The 20,611-nt window shown below is 50.9% G+C and overlaps 2 protein-coding genes across 6 annotated transcripts in view; one reads left to right on the top strand and one right to left on the bottom strand.

Moving 5' to 3' along the window:
* Positions 1-20,611, top strand: part of ABR (ABR activator of RhoGEF and GTPase) — a 132,257-nt gene that overhangs the window by 104,012 nt on the left and 7,634 nt on the right. For 4 of the 5 annotated variants that reach the window (XM_082201717.1, XM_082201718.1, XM_082201719.1 and 1 more), the window contains 5 exons: positions 13,187-13,246; positions 13,406-13,515; positions 13,825-13,964; positions 15,677-15,811; positions 16,855-16,960. In XM_082201717.1, coding sequence (XP_082057843.1) covers positions 13,187-13,246; positions 13,406-13,515; positions 13,825-13,964; positions 15,677-15,811; positions 16,855-16,960 — 551 coding nt within the window. Of the gene's footprint in view, positions 1-416; positions 840-13,186; positions 13,247-13,405; positions 13,516-13,824; positions 13,965-15,676; positions 15,812-16,854; positions 16,961-20,611 lie in introns of those variants that run through there. The other variant, XM_082201721.1, reaches the window with a different exon arrangement.
* Positions 3,203-13,179, bottom strand: LOC309520287 (uncharacterized protein). Its single transcript, XM_082201923.1, has 3 exons — positions 12,248-13,179; positions 6,149-8,295; positions 3,203-5,112 (listed from the first exon to the last, which is right to left on the bottom strand). Exons 2-3 carry the CDS (start codon positions 6,431-6,433, stop codon positions 4,402-4,404), a joined length of 996 nt encoding a protein of 331 aa, XP_082058049.1. The 5' UTR covers positions 6,434-8,295; positions 12,248-13,179; the 3' UTR covers positions 3,203-4,401.

Consider the following 20,611-nt stretch of genomic DNA (forward strand, 5'->3'; position numbering starts at 1 on the left):
AATTAGCAGCAGCCTCTAAAAGTTTCCCACTGATTTTCTGTCTGATATAAAAGAATCTAGACCAAGTAACCGAGCAAAGGGGGTCAGAAACTCTCTTGTTTTGGTGGCTTGTGCTCAGGAGGGGACATCTGGCTGGCCGCTCACAGGGACAGATGGGTTAGCGCCTCCATCTGATGATCCAGCACAGGGAGATATTGATGCTGCTTTTATCGAGAGCTGCCCACCCCCTAAAAGGCACCAACCCACGGGCCACTGGCAACCCAGCGACTAATCCTCTTGAGAAAGTCTGTGCACGACTTAGGGAAGAGGGAAACAGCCTGGCGCTTGAGGGGTTAACCCAGTAGGGGGAAAGGGGGGGTGGAGAAGCTGCTAGGAAGGGGGCGGAACAGAGACTGGCTTTCCTTGCTCCAGCCCTGAGAGGGAGTGTTCCCCTCAAGTCAAGTCGGAGAGGATGCTGGAGAGATGAGGGGCTCTTTCTTGCAAAGTCTCTGAGGTTGCACAGGAACTGGCTGCCTCTCAGGATGCCCCCCGCCTCAAACTGCTAGCCAAAAGGAGAGAAGACCCTCTCGGAAATCTCTGGCATCTCCTCATCCATTGCTGATTTCCAGGGGGTGCTCCCCGCACCCAAGCAACCCCCCCCCCGCTGAAGTGGGGAGAAAGCCAGCAAGATGACAGAGGTGCTGGTGCAAACCCCTGAATGCCCGCTCAACCTAGCCTCTGAGCGGCTGGACCACTGCTCTCTGGACAGCTTGGAGGAAGACGCCTCCGAGGGCAAGCGGACCCCCAACACCGGGTCCAGGCTGTGGGGCCGGGTACGCAGCAAGCTCCTTCGTCAAAAGGTGGGCTGGGGGTTGCTCTTCCTTGCATCTCTCTGCTTATTTTGGGAGGGGGAGAGGGGAGAAATGATTGGTTCATATGCTGCTGTCTCCTGCTGCAGTGAAAGGCATCACTTTTGTGGCTGCACGGTTAAATTTTTGGGGAGCGGTGTTCTCAAGACTTGTCTCCTTTTCCGAACTCCGCATCAACTTGCAGTTCTCTCCCTCCTCCGGCGGGTGGGGAGTCAAATTGCCTCTCAGGGTACACCCAAAGCTTTCATTTCAGACCCCCTTTTTTTTCTCTTCACAGCCTTGCTGTGGGGAATCCCCCACCCACCATGTGAGATAGCTACTACAGCTCCGTTACCCTAAGCTCTTGCTGGTGCCTTCTTTTGGTCATGGCATAATGTAGGGTGGGAGTTGTACATACTGAGATCTAGCTGCTTGCGGAGTTCACGGACTAAGAGGGTGATGCGACATGCAAAGGAGAGTAGCTGGACACTTCTGACACTTGTAAGGCTCCATACATCTCGGGCTAGGGAGATGGTTTGGATGTTTTCTGGCTGTCTCAAAGTTGGTTAATTTCTCTTTAAAAAGAGACCATCATTTTTACCTTCATTTCATAACCTCATAAACATTGGGGCTGACTGGCTCTTAAAGCAGCGCAGAAGGTGTACTCTGTGGGGTTTTTAGAGAGCACTAGCTACTTTGTAAGAATAGGTTCTGGGGCTGAGATCGCTCCCAATCCCTTCCCAGCTGACATGATTGCAGCATGAGTTCTCCCCAAAGTCTGGTCTCTTAGGAGAGAAAGGGTCAGCGATCCTGGGCTGCTGACATGCAGGGAATGTGAGACGCGCTTTGTGCAAACGTCACCGGAGCTACTGGCATTTTTTTGTTTTGTTTCGTCCTTTCAAAGGTGACAGCGGAGGGACGTGCGGGTCAAAAATGCTGCCTCAGGGCTTCCAGGGGACACCCAAGGACTAACTGCACCAGGCGCGGGACACCCCAGCCTTCCTGCACACACTCAGTCGCCTTATCCTTGCTGGGATCTTCTAGCCCAAAGTTCCTTAGTGTTTTGCATGTGTGTTTATGCAATCTCTAGGTTTCTAGAGGTGCATAAAAAGACTGGCTGCCTTAATGCCTTTTCCTGACTGTAGCTTTCAGAGATGGGGGGGGGGAGCTTGCTTTTCAGGACGCTTAAGGTTCAGCCGCTGGACTCTCTGGATAGGGCTGGGGGTTTTCTTTGCCCAAAATCCTGGAGAGCTGCTGCTGGCTAGCATCGAATACTCCTGAGCTGGGTGAGCCAGTGGTGCAGCTTCCTCTGTTCCTGTTTAAATTGGCCCAGCATTCCTTAATTCCGAACCATGAGGACCGGGATCTTGCTTTATTGTTCCAAGGAAAGGGCTGCAGCTCAGCCGCACAGCATCTGCTTGCAATTCCGAAGGGCTGACCCATTCCCTTCAAGGACCGCAGTGGTGAAAAAGTTGTTCTGTACCCCTGGCGTTCATATTGCAGGAGGTCTGGAGAGGGGCCCTCCCTCATGCAACTGTTTTTATAAAGCGGGGGCATGATTTAGTTAGGAGGTGGAACTTGTGGATTTAATTAACAGCCCCTTTCCTCCCCCCCCCCAGTTATTTGAGCTCTGACACCCCCTACAGCACCTTCTGTGTCTCCTCCTATATAGGTGAAGTCAAGACCTCTGATCCTCAGCTCTTGTTTTGAACATGGAAATGGGTTGTGTGTGTGTACTCAAGAGTCCTTAAGGTAGATCAGCAGTTTTGAACTGTAGCACCCTTAAGACAGGGTGCAAGAAGAGATGGTATGTGTGTGTCTCATCCCTTTAGGTGTGAAGTTGGGGGGTCTCGTGACAGTTTGTGAGGATCAAAAGACCCTCACAGTTTGTTGTGCCAAAGTTTAATTTCCAGGGGGCACAAGGTGCAGTCGTGGTGTGTGATCTGCATGGATTCCCTGTGGTTTTTGTTTTTCTTTGCACTGGCTGCCCCAAGGGGAAACTGAGCCCACAGGGCCAGGGGAGGGTCTCCTTATAAAGACTATTACTGACTCTCACTGTTCTGCCTGGCTGGTTTTGTTGTGATGTAGCGTTCAGGCACCATTGACCTGATTTTTGTGCCTCCTGCTGATTGGCTGGCTGGTCTCCAACTCACCCAGAGGCAGTGTCCTCTCCTGCTGTTTTACTGCCCTGGGGGGCCACTCCATGACACAGCAGGATGATGCGCCTTCAGCAGAGGGTGTCTGTTGCCTCCCTGTGTGAGTCACTGATCTGTGTCAGAATTCTGGGTCCACAAGAGGGTCTCTCTCTCTCCCCCCCCACTCCCCCCTTGTGTGTGTGTGTGTGTGTGTGTGCGCGCGCGCGCTAACAGTCAAGCATATCTTTACTTCAGAGGATGGGAGCCCCCAGCCCCGTCTCAAAAATTGGCTAGCATGAATTTTGGGGAAACTGCTGCACCTCCCTTTCATTATTATTTATTTTGTTTATTAATAGCTTCCCATTAGGCATACCAAAGCAATGTACAATAAAATGACATAAATATAAAACAGTTTACACGCACACACACGGAAAAACATGGCAAGTGATTTCTCCCCTTCTGGGAGCAGAGATCAGGTTGATGGCTTAGCGCTCCCTCCCCTTGTTGCTTTGCTGTCTGCCAGGAGGGAGCCAGACTCTCTCTCTGGAAAGTGGTTATTGGCCAGCCGGCTTTCTGGTCCAGTGGGGCTGAGCGGCTGTTGCCATGCTAACTGTCTGGTGATGGGAACTGGAGCAGAGCAGCTGGTGAGGCCTAAAGCGCCTGGGTGGTGCTGCAGAGCTCCCAGGACGATGCCTGAGGATGACGGCCCCCTTAATTGGAGGGCGTCTGCATGGAATTGATCCGGACCATCTATGCATGCCATAGAATTGCTGGGCTGGCGGGGGCGGTCTGGACCTCTGAGGGTCTCCTATCCGGCGCAGCCGCCAACAACATCCTGGCTGAGCCTGGAAGGGCTGATTAGGCCCAGGGTGTCGGGGGCCGGAGGTCACCTTCTGTGATGGGACCAGAATATTTCCCTGGGATCCTCAGCAGAGGACAGATCTCCTTAGGCGTTTTTTGTGCCAATTTGATTTGCTGTGACTCCCCCTTCTCCGCTTAATACTTGAGAAGTTTGTGGATGAGCCATAGTTTTTGTGGCAGCACCCCTGCTTTGAGTGTAGAAGGTCCTGGGTTCAGTCCCCAGCACCCCCTTGCCTAAAACCCTGGAGAGCAGCTGCCAGTCCGTGCAGGAGATCAAGGGGCCCAGTGGTCTGACTCGATAGAAGGCACCTTTCAGCATTCCTGTTTTCATCCCTTCATATCAGATCCACAAAGACTAGAGCCTTGTTTTTAATATTAGGGAGGGGACCCTGAGATGCAGCTTCCTACGTTACTCTCTCGCACAACTAGACATGGCTGCAATTTTCTGCTCTGGCTTGCCCTGCAGATCAGCTTGAGGGGAAGGGACATTCTGTGCATGCTCAGGGAGACTTTCTCCTTCCCTTCACCCATTCAGGGCTGGGCTCCAGCAACTCTGCTGTGGCTGTTGTTGTTTTTAATTAGAAGCACGGGCCTCCCTTCTTTTGAGTGTGTCTCTCCGCGTGTGCAAGGGCGGGCGGGGGGACGTGCAACAGGTGGCCATGCTTGTTGTCCGCCAAGGTTGGCACGAGGCCCTCATTGAGATGAGATGCTAAGCAGGCAGGAGCAGCAGCTGTGCGCGAGAGAGAGCTTGTTTCCTGGGGTCTTTTGTGTTCAGCTCTCTCTACAGGGGATGGAGGCGGCGCCCGTCTCCCAGAGCTGGCGTGCGCTCTTGTTGGGGGGCGGCGGGGGTGTGTGGCTTTCCTGCCAGAGATATCCTTCCCTCCTTTCCATGGGACCACCCAGGATCCAGGAGGTGACGCTTGATGTATCAGCAGCTCTCTTTCCCCCGACTCCTTTCCCCAATGAAAGATCGCATCACACCCGATTCCAGCCCAGATGGTGCCGGCCCTAATATTAGGCAAAGTGAACCAGCTGCCATTGATAGCCTTTGTTCTCCCTCCATCGTCGGAGGCAGTGGATGCTTCTGAATGCCGGTCGCTGGGAATCGTATGCGGAAAGAGTGCTGTTGTTGCACTCAGGTCCTGCTTGTGGGCTTCCCCATAGGGGCAATATGGTCGGCCACCATGAGGACAGGTGGCTGGGCTGGATGGGCTCACTTTGAGCCAGTCTAGCAGCTGCAGGACTCTTCTTCTGTTGGAGGACAGAGTGGACTGTGTCCAATGGGCTGCCTTTTTTTTTTTTTTTATTCAGGATTTTCTTGTTTTACAGGAGTGTAGTGCCTCGTATTTTTTTTTTACCCATGTAACATTTTTACAAATCCATTTCATTTGTTGAGGCATTAGGGGGAGAAGAAAAGAAAAAAGAAAAAAGAGAGGGGGTGGAGGGAGGGAGGATGGATAGGGGTGGGGTCGGGTGGCGGTGTTTCTATTATGTTTAATGTATGTAGAGTTTGGTGTCAGCGTTGCTTGTGTTGTTCACTTGTGTTCCTTTGGTGGTGAGAGAGGTTGGGGTTGGCCTAGGGTGTGATTGTTTGCTTGCGATTGGCTGTGGTGATCTTTGTTTTTGTGTGTGGGTGAGGTGGGTGGGTGTTTTGGATCAGTTTAGCCATATTGATTTGTATGCTGTTGGTGGATTATTGTCGCTGTCCTGTTGGGCTGTGTATGTGATAAAGGGGAGCCATACCGGGGTGAAGGCGTCTTCTTCTGTTTGTCCCCGTGTCAGTTTCAGTTTGTTAGTTAATTTTTCTAGTAGGGCTGTTTCCCATACTATTTGGTACCATTGGTCCATGCTTACTCCTGACAGGTCTCTCCAGTGTCTGGTTATGGTGTTTCTGGCTGCTGAAAGTAGGTGGGTTATGAGTTCTTTGTGGTGTAAATGGGCATTGTTGTCTTGGAAGATGTTAAGTAGGGCCAATTCTGGGGTGATGTCTATTACTTGCTTGGTTATTTTACATATTTCTTGTATGGTTGTTGTCCAAACCCCCTAGACGCAATCAAAAAACAATGGGAGAATGACATAGGCTATGAGATTAACCCCACTCAGTGGACCAGAATGTGGTCTAAACCCCCCTTTAAATCCATATCAACGAAAAGAAAAGAACTCACACTGAAACTCACCTACAGGTGGTACCTAACACCAAGGAAACTAGCGCTAATACACCCAGGAACCTCACCAAAATGCTGGAGAGGGTGCACCTCCACAGGCACGTACCTCCACATGTGGTGGGAGTGTCCCAAAATCCAACTATTCTGGACAATGGGCTGCCTTTTGCCCACTGAGCTGCCTCCAGGTATCCTGGGAGATGCTGTCTAGTGACAAGACTTGAAGTAAGATTTGGCTGTCCATCCAGTTGGTTTCTGTACAGTGAGCTTGGGAGGGGACTGACTCGTCCTCCTGGCGGGCAGCAAAATGTCTTGGGCCAGCATGCCATTGGTCAGCAATGGACTGGAGTTGTAAACCAATAACATTGGGTGGGGGAGGGCACATGCCCCCCAGGTTGATCAATTTAGCACACTCCTTTTCCCCCAAGGGGCAGAAGATGGCATACATGGTTGTCTCCACCACCTTGTTTTATGCTCACAACGACCCTGTCAGGCTGAGAGTTGACCTAAGCAGAGGGGTTTGAACCCGGGTCTCCCCTCGCCCTAATCCAGTTTTGTGACCAGACCACCTACACCCTGACAAGCGCTGCTTGGAGCCTCAGGGCAGAGGATCCCACAGCTGGTCATTGTGAACGGTGAGGATAGGCTTTAAAATGGGATTAGACTAATACATGGCTGTGTGTGTGTTACAGAGGTTGGTGGGTTGCTGCTCCATTTGCCTTGACAGACAACGCACTGCTTCTTATGCCCTCCTGCTTGTGAGCTAAGCTGTACTTAGATCGTCCAATCTAGTAAGACTTTGTCGTTGCTGCTTTTCTGGTGTGTGTGTGTGTTTTGCTCTCCCCACCCTGTTCCTGAAGGTTGCCGAGTTGGTGTCTCAGCCTTTTTCTACTGAAGATCTCCGCTCTCTTCTGCTTGCATCTCCAGTTCTCGCCAGAGCGCAGCAGAGGAGATTGGCACGCCAGGTCTCAAGGGCCCTTTCGGAACCTGAGACCATCCCGACATTGTGGATGTGCAGCGACACCTGATGTGGTGTTGCTGGGGCAGGTTGTGTTACCATTGCCATCACCAGCACCATCATTTTGTTCATGTGCCACTTTCACAACTGTGAGGAAAGGCTGCAGTGTCTGGGGCTTTTTAGTTTATAGAAAAGGCAAGATAGAAGTATATGCAATTTTACATGGCAATGTGAAAGTGGAGAGATATACAGTGGTACCTCAGGTTACATACGCTTCAGGTTACAGACTCCGCTAACCCAGAAATAGTACTTCGGGTTAAGAACTTTGCTTCAGGATGAGAACAGAAATCGCGTGGCAGCAGTGGGAGGCCCCATTAGCTAAAGTGGTGCTTCAGGTTAAGAACAGTTTCAGGTTAAGAACCGACCTCCGGGATGAATTAAGTACTTAACCCGAGGTACCACTGTATATATTTCTCTCTCCCCCTATCTCTTAACACTAGATCTTGGGGACTTCCAATGAAGTTTAATGTTCTAAGTTTCAGGACAGATTTTAAAAAGGAATTCTTTAACTCTGCAGTACAGAGTTAAGCGATGGAACTCTCTCCTACAGGAGGCAGTGATGAAGGCTTTAAAAGAGGATTAGGAACGATGGCTTTGTCTCCACGGTTAGCAGCAGCAATGCTTCTGAATACCAGCGATGGCCGCCAACTGGGATAGCTTTAGGATTCAACAAGTTCATGGAGAAGAGGGCTTTCAGTGGCTACTAGCTGTGATGGCTATGAAGCTAGTAAAACCTTCTTGAACAGGGGTGACAGCAGAACAAGCGCTGGGGCTGATGTGTGTTCCAAAGCCGCTGGAGAGCAGCTGGCCGGCCAAGGCGCTGGATAGCAGCCTCGGGATGCCCAGCCTCTCCCCAGCCACGTTCAGCTCTCTTAAAAGCAACAGCGTTCTTTGTCGTTGGAACTGTGTACCTTCTGTGGTCTCGCTGTCTGGAGCCCTTTCTCCCACCCTCAGCGCCCTATTTCTAAAGTATCTCCCTTTTGCAGACATGAAACTGCCCAGGTATGAAGAGTTGCAGCAGAAGCCCATCTGAATGTCCTTCTGTCGTGTGGGGTGGGGTGGGCAGGGGACCCCCAAAAGCCCCTTCTTCTTGGCACTTGCTCAACGTTTTTTCAACACCAGGGGAAGACCTCCTCCTCTTTCTAATTTTTGTGTTTCTGCTTTTCTTCTCCCAGACCCTTTCTTTTCCTTTTAACTTTTTTATCCAGCTTCAGAAGATTTTTTTTTTTTTGAGCTTGGTGTTTATAGTGGGGTTTTTCTTTAACTCCCAAGCACATTGTGATGTTTTAGACCTGAAAAACAGAATATGTCTGAAATATTTAAAAAGTGAGCGGAGGGTGGGGTGGGCAGAGCTATTGCATAGCTGTCAACTTTTCCCTTTTCTTGCGAGGAATCCTATTCGGAATAAAGGAATTTCCCTTAAAAAAAGGGAAACGTTGACAGCTATGACTGCTGTTGTGAGGTGCACACACAAGACATTTGGTGCAGTATTTTTTTAATACTTTTTTTTTAAAAGGAGGCTTTAAACCTATAACTTACAATAGCAATGAATGGTAGTTTGCTCTGTGGAGCATGCCATAGTCCAGTCCTTCATCCAAGCCCTACAGAGCCACCCATCCTTCAGTCTCTGCCTTCCCGCGAGGCAGGGGAGCCCGAAGTGAGCAAATTTCCCCTCTCTCAGATCCGGGGTGGAGGGAGAATTCCTGAAAGACAGGTTTATGGTGTTACCCATGAGGCCAAGCTGGTTTTCATAAAGCCTTTTTCATGTAGGGCCCTGCTGAAATCCCTTCCATATGGGATCTCAGGCCACTTCAAAGGGGCAGTGTCAAGGGAGGTTCTGAGCATGGGAGCTTGTGGTTGTTTCAAATTAAGTTCAGCGCAATTGGATTGTGTTACCGAAGGGGCGGGCTAGCGCCTCTTTCTTCCCGCATGCAAGAAGTCATTGAGAAAACATTTTATTCTGAAAAGGTGGCTTATCAATTTATTCAACACCGTAAATTAAGGGACAGAGTCAACTGGGCTCCCTGAGCTGAGGATCTGGTGGGTAGCAATTGCCACGGAATAGGTACATCTGGGGGCTTGACAGGTCTTGTTTTGGGTGGGGAGATCAGCCAATGTGGTGTTGTTTGCCAGAGGCCGCAGCAAGGGATTGTTTTCTCTGCCCCAAATAAGCCCTCACTGCTTGTTCCAATTTTGCATTAAAATAAATGGACCAGGAAGTCAAGACGCAGGGCAAATCATGCTGTTGGCCTGGCCTCAGTTTATCCTGTTCAGGATGCAAGTTGGCAGACTTTGGGCCCTTTTGCAAAGTGTGGATTTGTTTGGGCTTTTAGCATGCATGGGACTGCAAGACAAAATCCAGCTTTGCAAATTATACAAAAGAGCTATTGAGGATGCACGTCAGCAGCCTGATTTTTTGCTTTTTTTATTTAAGAGAGAAGCAACTATTCCAAGTTTGCAAAGTCTTCCGTGCCTGGTTGCCTAGAAGCAAGAAATGCTTCACCAAAGGCTGTTTGAAAATATTTTTAAAGCTGGCGGTGGTGGGATCATGAATAGTGTTGGACTAGGGCTGGCAAGGCCCTGGGTTCAAATCCCCACTCAGCTGTGAAATTTGCCAGGTGACCTTGGACCTGTTTATCTCTCTCTCTCAGCCTAACCTACTTACAGGGTTATTGTGTGGATAAAAGAGACCTTTTTTATATCACCCTGAGCTCATTTTGAAAAAGAGTAGAATGTGGAAAAATATTAAAGCAATTGTTTGACAAAGTATTTTGGTTGATTAAGTAGCCCGGTTATAAGAAGTATTTTGGTGGATTGAATAACCCAATTTTAATTCATGGGGCTGCAAGTTGAGGGCATACCTTCTGGGGTATATGTAGCTGTTTTGGTTTTTAGGCTGTGCTGTTCCAGGGAATCTTTGCAGAAAGGATCAACAATGGACGATCAGAAACTTTTGGCTTTGTGTGTGCTTACTGCGCTGGAAGTTTTCTCTCACAGCCCCTTCTGTATCTAACCAAAAAGGCACCTTGCCGCCTTGATAATTTTTGTCAATGGTTGATAACGTTTGTGATGGTTTGGGCAACATGCAAATGTCATTGACTAAACGCTCAGCAGTTTGATTAGTTGTCCAGGACACTCTTTAGTCGTTTGATGACCCTGACACAGGAAGCTGCCACTGGTTCATTCTAGCTCTGTGTCTTCTACTCTGACTGGCAGCAGCTCTCCATTGTTTCAGGGGGTGGACATTCCCACCCTTACCTGGAGATGTCGCTGCCCTTCCCCCAATTTCCCTTGGCCTGCATCTTGTGCTGTAGCTTTGCTCTAGAACCAAAGGGCATTGTGAGGAGCAGATTTAGGCTGAACATTAGAGGAAACTTCTGAACTGTGAGATCTGTTCAGCCTTGGAGCAGACAGCCTCAAGAGGTGGTGGGCTTTCTCCTCCACTGGAGGGGCTGGGATGCTGCAATTGCAATGGTCTTCATTAATTCAGCATTGTGGTGTGCAATATGACCTTTTGAGGGCGCTTCCAACTCTGCAACGCTGATCATAGAATCATAGAATTGTAGAGTGGGAAGGGACCCCTAGCAATGCAGGAATCACAACTAAAGCATCCCTGACAGATGGCCGTCCAACCTCTCCTTTGAAACCTGAAAGGAAGGAGTCTCCTGAGGGCGTCTGTTCCACTGTCAAACAGCTCTTACTGTCAGAAAGTTCTTCCTGGTGTTTATCCAGAATCTCCTTCCTTGTAACTAGGAGCCATTTGTTCAAGTCCTGCCCTCCAGAGCAGGAAGAAGACAGGCTTGCTGCATCTTCCAGCCCTTGAGATATTCTGAAGGTGGCAGCTAGTTAATTTTAATGAAACAAGAGCAGTAACTTGCAAGCAGAAATCTCCACCCCATGTGGGTTTCGGACTCATGAGCCTGAGATTAAGAGTCTCATGCTCTACCGACTCTGAGCTATCGCTTTCAAATCGCCTTCGACCCTTCTCGGGGGTGGGGAGAAGGGAATGATCACCCACCTGCAGCCTTAAGGCCTCTGGCTCCAGTGGAGGGGCTGAGGAGGGGAGACTTTCTTCTCTGATGGCTCTGTGTGGGGCTCCATCTGCTTTCCTGCCAGCCCCATCCTGCAGCCTCCAGGATGGGGGCTGTGTGCTTGCGGGAGCCCGGGAGCCCTATGTAGTGTTTGCTGCCTGCGATGGTGGATCAGCAGGGCGGGACCGCGCATCCCCTCTGAAGTTTGTGCTCAGATGGCTGCTCCCGAGATACCAGGCGCCCTGGGGGGAAACCGCACGCACCCTGGAGGAGCCGGCACAGCATGGGGGCCTGGATCTGCCAGCCTCATGGAACATCTGTGACCCGAACACGCGCAAGGGCTCCCTCCCTCAGATCCAGGCTCTGTCCTCCCATTGCATTTGTGACATGTGTGTATGCAATGCAAGGCCTCTAGGTTCATGGAGCTGTAGAGTTGGAAAGGACCCGATGGGTCATCTAGTCCAACCCCCAAGTTAACCTGTTTGTTTGCTTCCTTGAAAAGAAACAAACATCTGCAGTGAGAGGGGAAACAGCAGTGCAGCCCTGCATGGGTGGGGAAGCTCAAATAAAAGGAACTGGGTAGGTAGCAAATGTTACCTATTTAAGCTGGTTTGTCGTCTCCTACCTTTCTTTGTATACTAGGTGCAGGGAACTTTTGGCTCCTGTGGAAGCTGCTGAACTACAACTCCCAGCAGCCCCTCAGCAAGTGTGGCCAATGGGCAAGGATGGGGGTTACATTTCAACAACTATATATAACTCCCGCCTATATTGTCTACCTGGGATAGCTCAGTCAGTAGAGCGTGAGACTCTTAATCTCAGGGTTGTGGGTTCGAGCGGCACCTTGGGCAAGAGATTCCTGCATTGCAGGGGTTGGACTAGATGACCCTAGTGGCACCCCAGTGGCAACTCTACCATTATATGATAAATGCATCTGAATAGCAGTTGCTGGAAAGCACAGGAAGGGAGAGGGCTTTTATGCTTGAATCCTGCTTCTGGCTTTCCTGTAGGCATCTAGTTGGCCACTGTGAGAACAAGACACTGGACTGACGAGGCCATTCGCCAACCCTATACGGAATATGGTGCTAACCAAAGAAAGGGTTCAAAATGTGCACCTGTTGTTCATGCACAGAGCAGCTCATGTGACCCAAGGTCTGAAGTCACCCCCTCCTCCATTTTTTGTCCAACTTGTCAGCGTGATCCGCTTGTCTGTTACCTTCTCTCCTGTTGCACACCGGTGCTACTGGGAAACCCAAGGGCCTCTTCCGAAAAGCCCAGCACGACCCAATTTGCCTTTGAGACAGGCTGCATTCCCAGAGTGTGGAGGCCTTCCGGAAACAGCTCAGCCGCCTTTCCCAGGAGACCACAAGCAGGGCCGTGTGGAAGACGTGGCCTTTTGAAAATTATTTCAGGAACCGGTCTCCAGAAATATCCCTGATTCATGGGAGCGTTTCTTGGTTGATCATGAAGCGGAGACAGCCATCTGTTATCTTTTTCCAACGGGTCCTTGGGTCCTGCTGAGCCTCTCCTGGAACAAGGACAACTCATGCCTGTGAAATGAAACACTGCCCATGTCCTCCTCCTCCTCCAGGTTGCAGATGAGGGGCTGCCCCTGGATGATGGGCTTATATCCAGCCCTCAAGCCATTCGTTCAAGTGCTTGGCATTCTGTGCAATGACTTCTTACAGGTGTCCTGTAATACCCGTTCTGTAGCTGTAAGAAACCAACCACTTAGCATGGTACTTTGGAACTCCATGCCTATTGGCATCAGGTTGGGGTGCCTTCACTGTACTCCTTTGATTTCCTGCTAAAAACATTTTTGCTTAGACTAGCCTACCAGGCACGTAGAATGTTGGCAACTGTTTTAATCTGGTTTAACAATCAATCCCTCTTCTCAGGGAATCCTGGGAGTTGTAGCTCTGGGAAGAGTATAGGGGTCTCCTAACAACTCTCAGCACCCTTAACAAACTACACTTCTCAGGATTCTCCGGGGGCTGTTTCAAGTAGTATGGTGCTGCTTTGATTGTATACTGCAGATGGGGCCTGAATAAATCTATTCTTATGCTACCTGGCCCAGCACTCTCCCAAAAAGTCTACCTTTTTTGGGGGTGGATATTTTGGAAGTTCATTCTCTCCTGTTGTTCCTTTTTTGCAGCTGGATCCCCAGACGGTGCAGACCAAGAACTGGCACATGGATGTGATTGAAATGAATGGGGTAAGAAGGGGAAACGGGTTGGGTACCACGCCCCACGGTGCTTGCCCAAGATCCCCCTTCGCTCATGCTCTCACTGCCCTCCTCTCTCCCACCCCACCCCTGTAGTAGAGAGTTGCTCCATTGCAGGATGTGACCTTGACCTTGAAATCTCCCTTTCAGATCAAAGTGGAGTTCTCGATGAAGTTCACCAGCCGCGACTTGAGCCTTAAAAGGACCCCATCGAAAAAGCAGACGGGAGTCTTCGGGGTAAAAATCAGCGTCGTCACAAAGTACGTTGTGATTGGGTCCGGCGGTGGGTGCAGGGCTGCCCTGATCGGGGGTTGGTTGGTGACGTTTGGGCGGAGGGGGAGGGAATGCCAGTCTGGGCCTTTGCAATATTTGTTTGTTTATTGTAATATGTCCTGCCTTTTCAGGTCTTCAGCCACTCGCGGCTAATAAGGTCCATAATTTTTTTTTAAAGACCCTACTGCTTGCAAACACAGGGAAGAGGCAGGCAGCTTCTGCAAGGGCCTGGCTTCCTCCGTGGTGTCCTGGATCTCTCCTGACCCATCTCTCTCCTCTTGCTCTGTCGCTTCCAGGCGCGAGCGCTCCAAAGTCCCCTACATTGTGCGCCAGTGTGTTGAGGAAGTGGAGAAGCGCGGCATTGATGAAGTGGGGATCTACCGGATCTCAGGGGTGGCCACGGACATCCAGGCCTTGAAAGCAGCCTTTGACGCCAGTAAGTTCCCCCTTGCATCTTTGCTGCTGCCATGCCAATTTCTTTCTCTATCTCATGGCTTAGCCAAGGATCTCTTCTCTGAGAGCAGCCAGCCCCCAGTCTTTGTATCTGGCATTCGCACGAGTATGCTGCCACTAAACACGGAGGCTTTTATTTAGCTGTTTTCTCTAACACAGTGGTACCTCAGGTTACATACGTTTCAGGTTACATATGCTTCAGGTTACAGACTCCGCTAACCCAGAAATAGTACCTCGGGTTAAGAACTTCTGGATGAGAACAGAAATCGTGCTCCGGCGGCGCGGCGGCAGCAGCGGGAGGCCCCATTAGCTAAAGTGGTGCTTCAGGTTAAGAACAGTTTCAGGTTAAGAACGGACCTCCGGAATGAATTAAGTACTTAACCTGAGGTACCACTGTAATGCTTTTAGGACAGTTTTAACTGTAGCTTCTCTTAGAGCCAGCATTGTGTAGTGGTTTAAAGTGACGAGGGTTCGAATCCCCACTCGGCCACGACATGTGCTGGGTGACCTTGGGCCAGTCACTGCCTCTCAGCCTGTCCTGCCTCATAGGGCTGTCGCGGGAGACTAAATGAGGAGGGTGACAAACACATATGCCACCTTGAGCTCCTTGGAGAAAAAGGTGGGATATAAATACAACAGCAGCAGCAGCAGCAGCAACAACAACAACTGTCTTGAATTGTAATTGTTTATAGAATGTTTTAACTATTTTAGATGGTTTTTTAATTGTGTATTTGTTTGCTGCCCTGGGCTCCTTCGGGAGGAAGAACCAGGGTATAAATTCAATAATAGATAAATCATTATGATTTATTTAGCTACTTTTGTACAGCTGCGGGCAGGATTCCTGCGTCATAGGCGGTTGGACTAGATGACCCTCGGGGTCCCTTCCAACTCTATGATTTTATGTTATTGGATTTCCATCAGCTCCAGCCAGCTTGGAATGATGAGAGGTGGGAGTCTGCCTACACCTGGAGGGGTACCATGTTAGACACTCCTGGCTTAATAGATAAACATTTGGCTGCACCATTACGGATATTCAGTAAACACATCTGTCCAAGTGCCTAAAAGCAGCAGTCAAAATGTGGAAGTGCAATAAGGCATTGTTAATATTTGTAGAGGGACGTTGTCCAGCTTGATGAATGGGGAAAAGATGTGTCTTCCAAAGACACCTGAAGCAGGTCCCTGCTGTAACAGGAGAGGGAAGAGTCTTCCAAATATTGGGGGCAGCAGCAATAAATGCCTTTTTAACCCCCCCCAGTCAGTTGCCTGCCCCTAATCTCACCCTATTCTTTGCAAATGTATCTACTCCTTTTGTTTTAAAGCCAAGTAAGCTATCACCTCATCTTACGGTTCTGAAGCCAGATGGCTCAATTGAAAAGAAGAAAGGGAATTAGCTGGATCTTGGCCTGATCTAGCAGGGGAATTCTTGAGGATGGTGGGGGTGGTTATATAGCTTCAGTGGCAGGACCTCGGCTTTGCATACAAAGCCTCTAGCACCTGGCAGGTGAAAAAAGAGGAAGATCAGGTTAGCAGACAATGGGAAAGATCATCTCTCTCTCTCTGCCTCGGACCCTGAATATCTGTTGCCAGTCAGAGTTCACAGTATTGAACTAGGTAGACAAAGAGTCTGATCTGGTATATAAGGCAGCACATTCCCCTTCCAGCATTCCTCTTTCCTTTGTTTCAATTCTGTCGTAGACAGCAAAGACATCCTGATGATGCTGAGCGACATGGACATCAATGCTATCGCAGGCACCCTGAAGCTGTATTTCCGCGAGCTCCCTGAGCCTCTTCTCACAGATCGGCTTTATCCTGCTTTTATGGAGGGTATTGGTAAGGGAGCTTGTGTTACATGTATTTGCAGAGATGTGGAGCAGGAATTTATTGATACAGGCCTGGAGCTCAAGATTCAGGGAGTGGGTGAGACCCTAGGACAAAGAGGGCAGGGGCAAGTTGTCTGTATCATTTCTCTTGCATCTGGATAGGCATAGAAACCCCAGATACGGCCTAACAACCAACACATCTTTGCAGCACCTCTGATTGTTAATTTCCTTTTTGTGTTTTATTCTCCCCCGCCCCCAAGCCCTGCAACCAGCTCAGGGCAATATGCGTAGAGTTTATTATTTTTATTTATTTATTCAGAGCATTCATACCCTGCTCTTCAGCCCAAAATGGCTTACATACAGTCAGTTAAAACGAGACAATCCCTGCCTGCAGGTTTACGATCTGGAAAAGCACAGCACACAAGGAAAAAAAGGACAAGGAGGGAAGAGGAAAACATAAAAGTCAGGCACCAGTTCTTAAACTGTTGCTCGTATAATGCCTGTCTGGCACAGTTCATGGGTAACAGGAGCCTGGTGGAGCTGGGCTTTCAAGCAAAACTGATGGGATGAGCCCTGCTTCCCATTGCTTCCACCCAGGCAGTCTGCAGAATGGCTGCCCCTGGAAACAGTCTGATGAAGTTACCTCGTTTTATTGGGGGGGGGGCTGTTACTTTGTGGTAGAGCCCCTGCTTAGCATGCAGAAGTTCCTAGCTTCAATCCCTGGCAACTTGTGAGTAAAAAGGAAATGAGAGAAACCTTTCTTTGCCTCAGACCTTGGAGAGCTGCTGCCAGTCATTTGGACTAGAAGGACAAATGCTTTGAGCTGTCCATCTTCACAACCACTCTGAGAAGTAGACCAGAAACAGAGCATCTGGAGAGCTTTATGGCTGTCTGAGGTTTTGATGCTGAGCATTGACTGCCCCTCACTTGGTCTTTTGAGAATGAGTGTGCAGTTTGGACTTTGGTGGTTCTGGGTACATTAGCAAGGCTTTTCCAAAGTTGTTGGGGTGTGGGCGCTTGCCAGCTCTCTTACTGCCACCTTTCCACCCCCAGCACTCTCTGACCCAACAGCCAAGGAGAACTGTATGATGCACCTTCTACGTTCTCTGCCTGACCCCAACCTCATCACATTCCTCTTTCTGCTAGAACACTTGAAACGGTAAGTCCCTCCTGTCTCGAGAACAGGGAGACTGAATCTGTGAACGGGGAGCACTGTAATTGGGTAGGGCCCAGAGTCCAAGGAGCCTGATATTTTGTTTCTTTATTTTCTTTATTTCTTTATTTATCTTGTTTTTTATCCTGCTGTTCGACCCAGAAAGTCAAAAAGTGGCAAACAAATCAAAGTCTAGCCAACCAACATAGCAAACTTTTTTTAAAAATAGAAATGCTAGAACGGCAAAAATACTAAATTCACTCAAGCCAGGGCCAAGCATTGGTAAAACAGTTGTTGGAAGAAGATCTAAGCAGATCGGCCAAATGAAATGATCTCTGGCTGGTGCTGAAATATTTGGCTGGAGAGCTTCCATGTGGAGGGCATTCCAAGGACTGGGGGGCCACCACCACAGAAGCCCCGGAGAGGGGACCCCCAGTTCCCAGACTAGCTCTGCCTTTTGGCTGAGAGGTCAGCTCTTTGTGTCTCATTGGAGAGCTGATGATCCGTTGCTGGGAAGCACAAGTGTGGAGAGCACTGCTGTTGTGCTCTGGTCCTGCTTTCAGGCTTTCCCCCTAGGGCACCTGGTGGGCTGCTGGACTAGGTGGGCCTGATCCAGCAGCCAGGCTCTTCTGGTGTTCAGGGTCCACAGCAAAGAAAAGAAACCCGTTCCTAATTTTCCACTTGCTTCCCTTGGGGCGGAGCAGAGTTCAGCGGCAGGTGCAACTCTCTTCCTATAAGGGGAAACTGCTCGCAGACTGTCTGGAAACCTCAGCCGCCTCTATAGATCCTGAAAGGGAGATGACAGAGGGGTTTAAGGAGATGGTGCTGTCACTTAGCAGCCTGCTCTTGAGGGCTTGGATGCGGACAGGCTCCGGCCTCCTCCCTCCCTCAAGTCACTCGGCTTCTGCCGAGGACATGGAATCGATGTAGGAGCTGCGGCTTGGCAGGCCAAAAGCTCCTCTGCACCAGTGGGAATTTGGGGCTGGAATCTTGTGTTAATTGGCACATCCCTCTTCCCTGTTTTGTTTGTTAAGAATCAAGCAGTGGAGGCGGGGGGAGGGGGGGAGAGAAGGAAGATCCAGCAGCAGAAAGAGGTGGTTGTAGGACGGGGGGAGAGCAGCGCTGCGTCCTGGAAGGAAAATCCACTTGGCTCTCGGCTCGGAAGAGAGGGCACATCCAGTTCCCACATCTGTTCTGCTGGACGCCACTCAAATGGAGCACAGCTTGTGTTATTGGGGCTGGAGCGCAGCTGCCTCCTAACATGGCAATATTTTGACGCTGGTTTCCAAGGCAATAGCTGGCCATGGACCAGCACAGCCAGCAGTAGTTTCCGGGGAAGGGGTGTGTGTGTGTGTGTGTGTGTGTGTGTGTGTGCCGGAGGAAGTTTTGGATGATTTCCAGAGCCAAAACCTCAGAGGGCAAGTTGGCAGGGGGCGGGAACTGGGAAAAGCGGATGGTGCCACGTCAAGGCGGGAGTTTGAAGCTGGGATTGTGTTGCTTTCACATGTGGAAATTGTGTGTGTCCAGAATGAGGGGTCAGGCAAGGAGAAAAAGAGAGGGGGGGAATGGTACTGTCAGAGCTGCTACCAGGTCCCAGCTCACATAGGACCACGCCACACAGCGTCCACTTTAAAAGAGTCTTTATTGAGTTACAGGTTTCATTTCCGAACTGCAGCGTGCAGCTCTACACCTTCTGCCCTAGGTCGGCGAAGACCCATCTGAGTCCCCGCCTCTTGCACACCAGCTTAATACCCTAGCCTTGCTCCACCTCCTTCGCCTCTCCCTACGTCTCTGGGTCCTTCTGCCCCCCTGGGACTCCTCCCTTCTACTCTCCTCTGACGCTGACCCCCCTGATCCTTCCGCTTCCTTTCGGCGGGCTTTGGGACCTGGCTCACTCTCCGGGCTGCTTACTGCTCCAGCTTCCGCTGCATTTGAACTTGGCGCGCGCGCCCAACTCTCTACTTTCCTCTTGACCGTTGCCTCGCTCTCTGAGGAGGGCGTGACCACCCCTGACTCGTGCCCTCCCTCCTGCTGACGGCCTCCGGAACCCGATGCCTGGCTGCCTTCCTCCCTGCTGCTCTCAGTCTTGAGCGTGGGTCCCGACTTCCAGCTGCTGCTCTCTGAATCTCCTCTGTTCCCTTCCTCCTGGGGTGTCCCCCCGGATCCCCCCCTTGCTCTGCTCACTGGGGCTCCCTTTTGGGAGTCCTCTGACTCACTGCTTAGGCTTGGAGATCTCGGGTCGTCATCATCACTCATTCTCCCTTCGGCTTCCTCCCCCTCGCTCTCTGTTTCCACCCTTCTCTGCGTCTCTGCTTCTGAACCCCTGACATCCATCCCCCCCTCGAAGCCCCCCCTTCCCCCCTCCCCGCTGTCAGGTGTGGGTGCTGGGTGCTCCATCATCATGGGAGGGAATGCTGGATACAGGTCGCTCCCCGTGGGTGGCCGCCAACTGAAGACCTCCGAGTCTTCCCCCTCGCGGTCGTCGACGTTGACTTGTTGCTCTTCCATCTCTGTACCGCCGTGCTCGAACCCGAGGTCCTCCCCGAACACGTCCATGTCAGTCTCTGCGTCGGTCGCTCGACCTGGCATCTCCAGCCACTTCCTGCGCCATTGCTCCTCTGGTCGATCGTCCCACCAATACGAGTTGCCTGATGCCGAACCTGCCGGTGAACCTTCTGGGGAACGGGTGCTCCGTGCGGGTTCCCCTTCTGAGTCGAATCCATGGAACGTGCTGGAAGAAAGTGTGGGTGTGAACAACCAGTCGTCGAAGAAGCTCGCTGGCATGGGTTTGTGTGGGAAGAGGGCATGAAACTCGTCCTTGAGCAGGGGTTCCTCCAAAGCGTAGTCTGGTACCCAGCTATTGGCGCTGGCCCGGGTGCCCTCTTTGGCTAAGAGGTATTCGACTCCCCCTTCCCCCCATCTGGAGTCCAAAATCTCCGTGACCTCGTTGATGTGGTCCTGGTGCTTCACCCCCCGCGTCTCCGTCCGTTCCCGGAGCGGACTTGGCGCCGTCCCTGGCTCCTGGAACCTGTGAGGTGCCTTGTAGGGAGTGAGCACCGACCTGTGGAACACCGGATGCATTCTGGAACCCTCCGGCAGCGCCAGTCGGAAGGCTACCGGGTTGATCTGCGCTTCGACTTGGTACGGACCGATCTGCTTGTGCCCCAACTTCTTCTTGGCAAGTGACCTGGTCGGCACTGCGTGGGCTGCCAACCAGACCCAGTCTCCCACTTGGATCACTTCGCCAACCCGCCTGTGCTTGTCAGCTTGCACCTTGTAGGCGTGCTTAGCTAGCTCCAGCTGCCGTCTGAGTTGATCGTGGACCGCCTGCAGCTCTGACGCGAACGCGTCCGCCGTCTGTGGTTCTCCTTCCCCCACTCTCTCCAGTCCCGGGAAGGTTCTGGGATGCCTCCCATTGTTGGCAAAGAACGGCGTCACTCCTGTGGACACGTGCTTCGTGTTGTTGTAAGCGAACTCGGCTAGCGGCAGGTAATCCACCCACGTCGCAGGCTGTTGATTGGCATAGCATCTCAGGTACTGCTGCATGATGGCATTGACCCTCTCTGCTTGCCCGTTGGTCTGCGGGTGTCTCGCTGATGCCAGATTGACCTTGACATTTAGAAAACCCATCAGCTTCTGCCAGAAAGACGAGATGAA

Source organism: Podarcis vaucheri, assembly GCF_965113315.1.
Source record: "Podarcis vaucheri genome assembly, chromosome: 15".
NCBI lineage: Eukaryota > Metazoa > Chordata > Lepidosauria > Squamata > Lacertidae > Podarcis > Podarcis vaucheri.

What these genes read in the sequence shown, in the direction of transcription:
- LOC309520287 (XM_082201923.1), bottom strand. Translation starts at nt 6,433, where the DNA reads ATGTATGCCATCTTCTGCCCCTTGGGGGAAAAGGAGTGTGCTAAATTG. An exon ending in GGCAGCTCAGTGGGCAAAAG is followed by an intron (nt 5,113 to 6,148) that starts GCAGCCCATTGT and finishes AAAAAAAAAAAG; the next exon opens with GCAGCCCATTGGACACAGTC.